The sequence below is a fragment of the Pituophis catenifer genome, unplaced genomic scaffold (assembly GCF_029215685.1).
Source record: "Pituophis catenifer annectens isolate HBS135680 unplaced genomic scaffold, rPitCat1.0.hap2 SCAF_1, whole genome shotgun sequence".
Classification (NCBI taxonomy): Eukaryota; Metazoa; Chordata; class Lepidosauria; order Squamata; family Colubridae; genus Pituophis; species Pituophis catenifer.
In genome coordinates this window covers 223,159,676-223,172,476 of record NW_027256881.1, presented here as the reverse complement: position 1 = coordinate 223,172,476, position 12,801 = coordinate 223,159,676, and the positions used below count along the sequence as shown (strand labels likewise).

Sequence of the window (12,801 nt, the reverse complement as noted above, 5' to 3'; positions counted from 1 at the left end):
ATTTACAGCATTATTCTGTAATTGTTGTCCAAGATAGCATGAAGGCTATCATATCCTCTCGATGGTTGGTGAATACTGAAAGATGTTAGCATTAGTGAGGAAATAGTTTTGAGAGAACATAACAGCCCTACATACAGCATCGCTTCCCTCCAAGATTTTGTGCTCAGTGAAATAGAGCAGGGGTGTCAAACTCAAGGTGGCCCTCCCGAGCTCCATTTTCACAGGCAGAGGGTTGCAGAAAGCCATCGCAGCCGAAAACGGAGCACAGGAGCCTGTTTTTTGCTGGCAGAGTGCTCAGGCCTCCACAGGCACCCCCGACATGAGTGATGTCGAGCTGGTCATGCCCACCGTGGCCATGCCCCATGCCCTCCCCGAGGTCAAACACAATGCAGCCCTCAATGAAATCAAGTTTGACACCCCTGCAATAGAAGGAGCTTCCTGGAAGTAAAGATAGGGATATAAATCCCTATTTGTATAGTCTGAAATAATGAGACCAAAAGATGAAATAAAAATTGGGCATGATTACAATAGATAGCTTGGGAACAAACCCAGTATTTCTAGGTTAAGATCTAAGATGGCACCATTCTCACCTGTAGAAACATTATCATTGTTATTGTCACTTTATTATGAAGGAAAACACTTGCTTAAAATAACATGATGGTGACACACCAAATGATATACCTAATGTGGCCAGGCTATATTACTAGGTTATATCAGATTTCAGTGCCATTGTTTATTAAGCAAGACTCGGGTATCATTCCTCAGAGGGTAAGGTTTAAAACTCATCTGTTCACCAAAACCTAATAGACCTATAATTCTGCTTTCCTAGGACCTAGGGGAAAACTGTCCAATCTCTTCATTTTCAGTTGATTACAGGTAGTCCTCAACTTTACAACAGTTCATTTAGTGACTGTTCAAGATTACAGCGGCACTGAAAAAGTAACATGACAATTTTTCACACTTATGACTGTTGCATCATCCCCATGGTCATGTGATCAAAATTTGGATGCTTGGCAACTGACTCATGTTTATGATGGTTGCAGTGTCCCAGGGTCATGTGATCTCCTTTTGCGACCTTCTGACAAGCAAAGTAAATGGGGAAGCCAGTTCGCTTAACAACTTATTAATTTAACAACTGCAATGATTCACTTAACTATGGTAAGAAAGGTCATAAAAGAGGGCGAAACTCACATAACAAATGTCTCACTTAAATTTTGGGTGCAATTGTGGTCGTAAGTCGAGCACTACCTGTATTCATTTGCCCCTTACATAGCCAATTTGTAAAAGATGTACTATAGAAAAAAAAGTTGTGGGAATGGAATATTCAACCTATACTTTGTTCACCATTGTTTAACTCTGGCTTAAAAATTAGTGAATTCATACAATATATTCATCCATAGACATGGTTACAAACACAGTACAGTATGTCAAATCCATTCTAATTTTCTTGTGAATTTGTGATTCAAGCAGAGTATTTAGAAGGATTACTTTTTCTTCTCTAGCTTCTCTAGTTTGGCATGAAATCATCAGAAGTTGTTTTATCGGTTAAACGGATTTACTGTGGAAAACAATTGCAGCACTATTTATATGCTATTGTTTCACAGTACATAAAAATAGGGAAAACCAATACAATCGTTTCTATAAAACTGCCCAGAGTTAACTATAAAATGAGTAGCTATATAAATGTTTTAAATAAAATAATATGCTCACAAAATGCTGATATATGGAGAGAGCCCATAAAAAGCTTTAAATATAAGGAACTTTTAAACCATTATATTTGGATAAATGATAATAGAATAGTCACTTAGAAGTATTAGAAAAACAAGCTTACTGCCTGATCCCAAGTTTACTCTTTTCTTTCTATAATTGTAGACATCTTGGGAAAAATCCTAATATTCTTCTGTAAATAAAAGTTTTGAAATTCCCAACATGTTTGCATGGCAATGCCAGATAATTTGAAATGCAAAAAGAGGGGAGAAGGATGGACCTCAAATATATTCAATAGGTTTATACTCTTTGGTAGTCTGTGATATTTATTTGGGTGGACGCGTGTATATCAAAACACTATAAAATTAACAATAGACTGTACTGTATTTTACTGGCACCTTCTCAATCTATGTTTTCATCTTTCTTAGTGGTTGCTTTACCAAACTGTTTATTAACAGACACAAAGGGAAAAAGTGACTGAGAGGTTGGCCTATTTGTTTAAGTCATTCTATTCTCTGTTTCTTCCTCCATCTAACATTGATAGTGTATGATGTACTGAGAATCTACTCCAGCCTGACTCGAGGATTCTGGGTAAAATCAGTCACCTTGATCAAGCCGTCTGGCCCGATGCTGTATGGGAAACATGGGGAAAAAATGGCTTAGTAGTACTCTTGCTTATGAAACACACACTCTAAATGTTTCTGACATAAAGTTGTAGCAACATCCTTGTTCTTTCTGTACTGTTTTAATTCCAGTTTTTTTGTTTTTTATTTTAAATCAGGCAGAAACGATAATCAAGGTAGGTTTTGCCCTGATCAGTCTTTGGCATCCTCTAAGTCTTCTCTTCCCCTATTTTTCTTTAAATTACAACCATATAAATTTCATGATAGCTGCGTGGAAACCATCTCCTCTCTATTCCTCTCTCTTAGTTTCTGATTATGAGTTCTTAAATATATACCCATATTTTTTGGGCTATGGATTGTTGGAAGGGATTTTGTAAAATTTCTTAGGAACTAGCAAGGTAATTTAGTATCAGGACACTGATTTTATAACTACATTAAGCATAGGTCATCTAAGAATATTTGACTCTTTAGCTGTAGACAAGCAGTAGCAAATTCTATATCTCTCTATCATCTCCTAAACTGAGACCTGTCTAGATAACATCATTGTTGTGTATCAAGCCAGATTTAAAAAGTTCAAAAACAGTTTTAGAAAGTGTAATGATAGAATTCTTGCTTGCATTGCAGATGACTGTTCATTCTAACTCTTGCTTACAGAATGGGGCCTCACTTTCCCTGGGCCTTTTATTTCCTCTCTCCTTCCATGCCCTCCTCCTGTTTTGGGGAAGTCCTCCAAACCTTTGGAGCAAATTTGAAAGTTAGAGGAAAAGTTAATTGGATTGGCACTAGTTGACAAGCGTAGCTGAAAACCAACACTGAATACCAATGCATTAAATGTGGGGTAAAAGATTTGCTCAGAGTTCCCCAAGTTATTGAGTAACATTCAAAAATGGATCTGCACCTCAGTTAGAAGAAGTAGTCTATACCAGGGGTTGCCAACCCCCAGGCCATGGACCAGCACCGGGGCACGGGATGCCAGAAACTGGGCCTCACAAGCAAGCAAAGCCCCATCTGTGGGACGCAGGCAGTGCACAAAATCATACCCCCTTCAATCCCCGGAAAAGCCTCTTTCCACAGAACCAGTCCCTGTGCCCAAAAGGTTGGAGGGCACTGATCTATACAGTTATTTCCTAGTTAAATAAATGGAATAGGATTTCAGGAAGAATTTGTGAACCTACTTAACATTAGTCAAATCAATGTGTGAAATTTCTATGTACAAGCCTGTAAATGAATTTGCTATATACCTTAGCTATATGTACTCCCCTGAAACCTATTCCATCTACTGCACATTTATGTTGGTTGGCTGCTGTTGCTAACATAAGCTACATCTCTTTGACATTTACCTTATGTATCAGTATTACTTACATCTCTTGTTCAATATAATTCAGCATTCGACTGACATGAGATGCGGAGATTTCTCCATCCACTTCCGCAATGTAAGTGTAGAGAAACTGGAAAGTACTGAAAGGTATACGAGCTGGACCACTTTCATTCTCGTTAGATAAAACTTCGCATATTATCTTCAGAGTTTTTGCAATAGTCTGTTTTCAAAAAGAGAAAGGATATGACCTTTATTAGTATTAGTAACTGAGCAAGTAGTCATCACATGTGTAACTCAACTATCCTTTAAAAAATACCTTGGGAATTCAAAATTCTGTGATAGGTTAGGCAGGGCTAGAATGGAGTGTATAATTATGAAGCTTTTGGCATTAGATATTTCCTTGGTGCTTTTCATTTGTTTTTGGTTTTTTTCTGGTTGGCTACATCCACCATAGTGAAATGACAAGTATGCATTTCCAAGTATCCAATCCCCTGCCTGCCCATCTCCTCTAATACCGCCAAAGAGATCCAACACCATGATCCAAATATGCCAGCGAAACGAGTTAGGGATTCTGTTAACAGCGTTATTGTGAAAATAAAGGACAGCGTTGTGTAAACAAGATACAGGTACAAAAATGATTGGGAGAAACTAATAGATACCATCATAGGAAGCTCAGGGATGCAATTTAATTTTAAATATCTTTATATTAATATGCACACCCACACACATAATTCACAATTAATTCACTATAAATGAGGTTTGGAAATTCGTATAGCTTCTAAGATTTTTCATATTTACAACAGATCTTCAGTATAACCTATTGAAGACCAAATTCTTATTAAAATTGAGAATCTTGATAGAAGAAGCTCTAGGCAACCTGAATAACCTCACCAAGGGAGGTCTGATTTCATTTTTTTTCCAGACTAGGTTATTCTCCCCTCCTGATTTTGGTCAGAATGAGTCTTGAAGCATTTTTTCAGATTAACAAATGTTATTAAAAGGCATAAGCTTTCTTGATGAAAGTTTACTTCATTAGATTCATGGAATGACTTTAGAATTTAAACCAGGATAAGATGATGGGGAGATATTTGTAAACTATCTCACATGTCACATACATCTGCAAAAACAACCTATCTTCCACTCACTCCCCTCATCTTAATTTAAATCCTACATCTGTTTAGCCATTCCATGCAGCTGGTGCAGTGAGCTGTAGCTCACTAAAGTAAATGTTTGTTAATAAGATGTGTTAATCAGAAAATCATTTTGATTTTTTGGTTTCTATAGATTAACATGACTCTTCTAAAGTGTCCTGACTATTGACTAAATCTAAAATGCTAAGTAATATTGGACAAGCAGTTTCAGGGAAGAGTGTTTAAAAATCTTAATGATGTATGATTTGTTACACTATAAAGAACAGTCAAATCACCTACCGAAAATTTAAATACTGCAAACATGCTAGACATCAAAAGAAAAGGAAACAACTAAAAAAAATAAGCTTACAACTCCAAGAGAGCTACAGGCCAGAGCTAAAAACTTGAGCCATTCAATTTCTTCAGTAAAACGTCCAACATTCATGATACTTTCAAATAAATCTGTAGGGAGATTCAGCACCTTCCACATCTGAGCTAGTTCATCAACATGGATGATTAGCCTCCCACCCACCTGAAAAGAAATAACAGCCATTGTAAGTGAAGAAATTAATGTGGGTTTATAGTTGGAAGCATTTCTTAAGGTTTTCAAAATGCATTGTAAGGATAGCAGAACTGAAGTATTGTTAAGGAAATTGGGATGTATGTGTAACCATTGATCACTTTTGCAATTGTCTTATTACTATTTTGAAGCAAAGAATGGGACCGAAATACCATAATGAGCAAAATGAGAGTGGTCACCACATAATGTACTAAGTCATAATGTATCTCATTTCTTTGTCAAGACTTAGCATCATTGACACCCATGCCTGGAGGAGAGCCCATTCAGAATATGGCCCCAAATTGAAAATAAGCAGAGGGATCAGTACTTTTCATCCAAGGAAATGAAACGAATCAATTGAGATATGATCTCAAAAGTTATTTCAGCATTTGAAATATACCTCCTAGACCCTCTCTTTTGCTGGGGCATGGATTTCAATGTATGTACCAAAAACAAGAAGAAAAAATGAAATAAGATACTGAGAGGAGATGTCCCTGTTTTGAATGGTGCCATGTTTTCTTCTAAGGAATATGTAGACAGGATGGAAGCACTTTTGAATTTGCATCTTTGGTTTCTCAGATAGAAGCAACAGCCCAGGGATTTTTGATCAGCTGTGGTCGAAATAACACCATATCCCTTCTGAAAAGAAAATGACTTTAGAATGGTGATCCTCATGTTGCTAGCTTGAAAATTAACTATTGTAATATTCTTTACATGGAGCTGGAGCTGGAGCTGGTAAAAATTAGAATTGATATTGCTCTCAAGTTGGTCTTTGGAAGAATTACAAAGACGGCATTATATCAATGCTAAAAATATTACAACAGATTTTGGGACAAGGGCAAAGTATATGCTGTTTATTATCTTTAAATCTTATAGGTTTCAGATTCAAAAGACTTGGGAGAACATCTGTTTTAGGAGGTTCCTCCCTTATTCACAGAAAACATCCTAGGGAGAATTTTCCTACAGTGGCTCTGAACTCATTTCATGACAACAGTCAGTCACAAATTGACTTCCATGGACCTTACTTCATATTTAACTGGTCAGTAGTGGGGGTGTGCATAAGTGCACTAATGTGCCTATTGTCCCTGTCATTGTATTTTTATTCTCTCGTTCTTGTTCTCATTTTTGTTTGACAAATTCCAATAAATAAATAAAATAAATAAACTTGGAAAATCCCAGTTCTTTCGGAGACACATTTCTTTGGTTTAAAATCTTGTTTTTTAAAACCAGTTTTACTTTTTAATTATATGTGTAATTATTACTAACAATGCTGGTTTTAATTTTGGGTGTATATTTTTGGTAAAATATCAAGCAACAGTGGTAGTCCTCAATAAGAATTACAGCCTTCAATTAAGTATTGTAGCAAATAAATACATAAATTCATCTCCCAGCCTTGCAAACCTTCCAGAATTTTAAAAAGTTCAGATTTTTTTAGGATGAATCATATGCGTTTCCACATGCTATAGTGATATACATGCACTACGTAGTTTTCTAGGAAGGACCTTTGTGACTGAACATTGGGATTTTGAATGAATTTTCCACTCTGAAAGCTATCTACAACTTCCAAGAAGAAATTAACCAAATTAACCAAATGGTAAACAGACTGATACATGCACATTAGCATAGGATTTAGAAATCAGGAGGCCATAGATATACACAAAATGCTTCAGGTATTATTTCTCTTTTCTCTCCCAAAATATGTATAAAGGGAAAAAATTCCTTGTTCCAGAAATATCTACAAAAAGAACAACGTTCAGTCAGTCAGATGAGTGAGTATAGATGAACTCCAGTAAAACTTTAAATGGATTAGTTGGATGTAGAAGATGTCTGGTATTCCCAAATGTCCATTATTTCCCAAGAATGTGATTTGCATCTGGTTACACAATTTTTGTGATGATATCATTATGAAAGTGATATAAACTTCTATAAATGATTTAAGTAGCTGCAGATGTCATAAAATTAAGGTAAAATTAATGGCCTCACTGGACTACTTTGGATGCGATATCCATTATTTCAGATGAGATGTCCAAACAGAAATTTTGTCTATTGCATCTAAAATTCACTACCTGAGAATCCATTAGGTTTTATTGTACAGTTAGTCCTCAATGTACGACCACAATTGAGCCCAAAATTTCTCTTGCTAAGCGAAACATTGTTAAATGAGTTTTGCCCCATTTTACAACTTTTCCTGCCATGGCTATTAATTGAACCACTGCAGTTCTTAAATTAGTAACATGGCTATTAAATTAATCTGACTTCCCCATTGACTCTGTTTGTCAGAAGATTGTCAAAGGTGATCACATAACCCCAAGACACTGCAACTGTCAGAAATATGAGGTAGTTGCCAAGCGTCTGACTTGATCACATGACCACAGGGATGCTGCAATGGTAATGTAAATGTGAAAACGGTCGTAAATCACTTTTTTCGGTGCTGTTGTAACTTTGAATGATCACTAAATGAACTGTTGTAAGTCAAGGACTAGCTGCACTTATAACTTCTCATACAATTGCTAGAATTATTTATGATTCAATGTAAAAATAAGTTAAAAATTATATTGGTTGCATGTATTGAGGTCAACATTTCCAGATTCATTGTCTCATCTAACAGGGTTTTTTTTTTTCTTTTATCACATATATATATGATCCAAATCAATCCCAAACTGTAAATGAGTACAGAACAGTGGTGGGTTGCCCCCGGTTCGGACTGGTTCACAAGAACCGGTAGTAAAACTGGCGGGAAGCTCCGCCCACCGATCCCGATGTCATCAGGAAGCGATGACTTGCATTTGAGCAAGCGAAGCATGGGTATGATCATGGCCGCATTGCGAACCAGTAGTAAAGGTATGTACAACCCACCCCTGGTACAGATCATCTGTACTGATCTTTGAATCTACCCATGTGATGCCCAGAACATTAGAATGCTGCCTTCCTACATTTCTTTCAGTTACTTATGATCAAGTTTTATATATGAGCTGCTAACCCCTATGAAGTTGTTATATAATTTTGGTGAGTTCTCATATGTATTTCCTTTTTCAAAATTGGAAATTGCAAAAAGAATTTCTTTCTGTACTGTATATTAAAAGCTGCACAAGATGATATTAAACAAATATTAATGAACTCTGTGAATTTTTTAAAATAATATTTAAAATATGAACTATTATTTAATCCTTTGGCAATGGTTTTAGAACTTCTTCTATATTATGTAGTATGTAAGAGCCTTGGTGGCTCAGTGGTTAGAGTGCAGTACTGCAGGCTACTTCTGCTGACTGCCGCCTACCAGCAGTTTGGCAATTCAAATCTCCCCAGGCTCAAGGTTGACTCAGCTTTCCAGCCTTCTGAGGTGGGTAAAATGAGGACCCAGATTGTTGGGGGCAATAGGTTGACTCTGTAAACCGCTTAGCGAGGGCTGTAAAACACTGTAAAGAGGTATATAAATAGAGGTGCTATTGCTATTGCTATGTATATAAGAAAGGCAATGCACCTAAAATTAATTTTAAAGCAGGTGAATCAAATTCATTAAAAAACAAAAACAAAAGACACAAAGTAATTGGACGCATGTACACACAAACACTCAAATATCTTATGTTCTTGCCCCTAAATGGAAAGTAGATATTTCTTACTCTCTGGTGTAAGACCTTCAAGAGCTCTGGAGTAAGCTCTGCATAATTTGATAAAGGCACTCGATCTGTTCGTTCTCTTACAGGAGGAGCCTCTCCACGGGCCATGGCATTAAAATAACTGGACACAAAGACAAAATAGGTGTTTTCCTTTTATCAACAGCTCTTAGCATAAATATGCGTGAGACATTGTCTGATTAGTTGCTTAGACACACAAAAGCTTCCACTTATTTGTAATTAAGTTGACATTAAAATTATTATTTTTATTTCAAATCTTTTGCATCAGGTTCGACATGCTAGTTTTTGTGTTTCTTAGTGTGAAGATTGTTTATTTTGCTATAATAAAAAAAATCTCAGTGAAGTTTGATTGGTGACTTACAAATTGTGAATATAAACAGTACATATTTTAACAAAAGAACATGGTCTGAAAGTATTGATGCTGCTATGGATAATAATGTGATAAAAGACACGAAGGATTATTTGTACATTATAAATGCACCCAATAATGTAGAAGAGATCAAGTACTTCAAGAAAATTGAATTATATGAAAAAACATTAAAATTACTGGTGATAAAACACTACAAAATAAAGGTCACTGAAATTGAGGGAACCCCCCACCCCCGCAAAAGTATGGTGTGCGCTGTAAAATCTCCTGGGTTGTTATTTTCTTCCAAAGTTACATTATGTAGAAATGTGAGAGATTTGGATTGGAATGGTGGCATTGGGAGACAGAAGCATGAGTTCTGCCTTGTTTTATCTTTTCCAATCAAGATTTTCTCTTTAAAGATGTTTTTTACATGATGCAGGAATCATCATGTTAACAAATATATCTGAAAATATGGAAAGCCACTTCTAAAAATGCAAATGGTAATATTCAAAAACTTGAGGTTTCTCTGTATTTATTGAGTAAAGCAGGGGGAGGAAAATACGTTTCTTTCCAGTAGCAACCCCTTGTATCATATAGGTGCTTCTCTACCACAATCTTGTGAGGACATTTTTCAAGAGACACTCAGGCTGCCCATGAGATTTTCAGCACAGTAAAATAATTTTAGGAAGAAAAGTCTGGAATATAAATGGCTTGTATCAGAATTATTGTTGCCTTATAAAGCCCTAATCCCCAGTACTGTATACTCGAATAAACCGACATGAATATAACTGATACTCAAATAAATATATTCATAACTGATTTTTATAAGTTCCAAATAATTTGAGCTATTATTTCTTTTTTGCTTTTTGAGAAAAGTAATACAACTCAGCTTCTTTTTAAATTCCATAGAGAATTCAGAACACATTTTAAAATGTAACAATAAAAAAGGAATAAGTAGGTTAACAGCCTTATGCAACATTCAGCATTCCCTGCTAATAGTACAAACAAAATATTGGTCTGTTTTTGGAATATTTTACCTAGTGTGTACCACAAGCACAACCAAAGTCCAATTTTATCACAAGCACGTTCAAACACTATTCTGTACAAATTGTGATATTATACATCAATGAGTTAGTTGGAAGCTGGTTGCTGAATGAATTAAAAAACAATGAAGAAAGAAGTAAAACATGTTTGATAATAAATACATGGATAGCAAATGATTCTGTATTAAAATATCTCTTTAGTTTGTTTACGAGTAAAAATGTAAAGAATATCTGTGATGATATTGTAAGTGTACCCTTTGGGGATGCGAATGTCTGAATTGTTATATGTTATAAATTATGTTGTTGATTCAAAGACTTAATGATGCATAGCAAATGTTAAATTTTATGATGCAGTAGGGAGTGTATATCTGAAAATTACAGCATAGTACTGTATATGCTAAGTAAGTATCTAGATTCTAGAAGTGTACAATATATGATAGTGTGTGTTTTGTGTGTGTGAGGGGGGTAGGAGAGGGAGATTGAGAGAGAGAGAGAATAATAAATGCAGGACATATAAAAATGACATACAAGATACTATAACAGATACAATTTAGGCTTGAGTAACTTTTAAATAACCATGATACTGAAGTTGGCAAAAACATTCAACTTACTCAGAAGACCATTGAATCAGGTCTGGAGGCTGAGTTCGAATAGCAGCCTTTGTAAACTGCTTCAGCAAATCTGGAAGCTCTGGAGGAATACATACTTGTTTATCTGTCTGTGGCATAATTATTGTGCCTGTTAGGAAAAACAGCAATTTTGGAAACCTTATTTATATAGAAAACTCAACTATTAAGAAATCCACAAAGTACAGAATCCTGATTGTGAAAGACTTTGCATATGTGTATGATCTGCATAGGCCAAACTTATATCTTCAGAATCCTTGTGAAGGTTTAAGAGCAACAGAGATCATTTCCATGTTTGATGTACACTTTCATGGAATATTGTTATAATGCAGATTACTGATGAATCCAAATACGCTTTTAAGGGACAGCCCAGTTCTTGCTATTAAAGCTATAGATTACATTTTAGCTTGATTTAATTTATCAGAATAAATTCTGGCTCAAACTACCTATTATTTATTTTATTTATTTATTTATTTATTAAATTTTTATACCGCCCCCTCTCCCGAAGGACTCGGGGCGGTGAACAGCCAGAATTAAAAACACACAATACGAATATTAAAATACATTAAAACAAAATTAAATTATCTTAGGCTTCTCCAATTTAAAACCCCGTTACCCATAAAATTCACCCAATTAAAAATTTTTAACCCAGCCCGGCTTGCTGAAATAAAAAAGTTTTCAGGGCCCGGCGGAAGGTCCGGAGGTCCGGGATTAGTCGTATCCCTGGGGGTAGCTCATTCCAGAGGGCGGGTGCCCCCACAGAGAAGGCTCTTCCCCGGGGGGTCGCCAGCCGACATTGCCTGACAGACGGCACCCTGAGGAGACCCTCTCTGTGGGAGCGTGTTGGCCGGTGGGAGGTTATCGGAGGCAGAAGGTGGTCTCGTAAATAGCTGGGTCCTATTTTGTATTACACACAAACAGAACCATAACTGGAAAAGTCCGGTTTGCAAAACATGAATTACTACAACTAGGTATAAAGGAGGATAGATCTTTTCTACCCTTAATAGCTATTCACAAAACACTAAACTTGCTGAACATCTCCCTTTAATGAACAAATATTACAAGTAAAGGAACTCTATATATATATTGGGGAAGACGCATTCTTAAACCTAAATCAGTTTTATATAACTATTGCATATTCATGGCTTATTTAATTAAAATTTCTAGTTTTGCATGGGACACTGAACTGATCCCATGGTTTATTTTTGACAACAAACAGACTGTGAAATATCTTCTTTGTTACATTTTAATCCCCTTTCAAAATATTGTAGATTAATCAATTATGTAAAGGGCTATTGAAGTTCCTGCAGATGTCAAAAGGAAAAATGTGGGAGTTTTGTTTAAGCTGTACAGGTGGACTTGCAACAAGATCTAGAATAAACAGGAGGAATCATTTTTGAGATTTGCTGCAGCTGCTTGGATGGAACAGCTTTATGGAGAGGAATGTGGATCAAAAGTAGGTATGCAGAAATGATTATATGAATATATGAGACAGTGCTTTCAGGTTTACTAAAAAGGAAAAGGTATACAGTTATTTCCATGACAGCTACGTTCCTGTTGAAAAAATAGTCTGTTCTCAGACAAATGTACCTCTAAACTAAAAGACGTAAAGCTTCTTGAATGGATCTTGTACTCTCCAGATGCTGAAATGATGAGGAGTGGATTATCCCAATATTTCCTACAAGGAAGGATACTAACAATTGGGTTTAAAGCGGGGAAAAAGGGAGCATGTTCTGCTTTTATGAACAATGCAAAAGCCAGTTGCTACTTCCTTTCTATAGAAAACCTTGTCTACTTCCAAATATATGTTA

The 12,801-nt window shown here is 35.9% G+C and overlaps 1 protein-coding gene across 1 annotated transcript; it reads right to left on the bottom strand.

The window, feature by feature from the left end:
- Positions 1-2,270: 2,270 nt before the first annotated feature.
- Positions 2,271-11,091, bottom strand: LOC139327284 (ropporin-1). The gene is made up of 5 exons (XM_070957079.1): positions 10,976-11,091; positions 8,958-9,075; positions 5,149-5,310; positions 3,693-3,868; positions 2,271-2,337 (listed from the first exon to the last, which is right to left on the bottom strand). The coding sequence occupies exons 1-5, from the start codon at positions 11,089-11,091 to the stop codon at positions 2,271-2,273; spliced, it is 639 nt and encodes a 212-aa protein (XP_070813180.1).
- Positions 11,092-12,801: the final 1,710 nt, after the last annotated feature.

Bases quoted from the DNA above. Each gene is read 5' to 3' on its own strand.
- LOC139327284 (XM_070957079.1), bottom strand. From the start codon at position 11,091: ATGCCACAGACAGATAAACAAGTATGTATTCCTCCAGAGCTTCCAGAT. The intron at 5,311-8,957 runs GTAAGAAATATC...ATTTCTTTTCAG, and splicing joins TGAAGGTCTTACACCAGAGA to GTGGGTGGGAGGCTAATCAT. The intron at 2,338-3,692 runs GTAAGTAATACT...TTTCCCATACAG, and splicing joins AATTATATTGAACAAGAGAT to CATCGGGCCAGACGGCTTGA.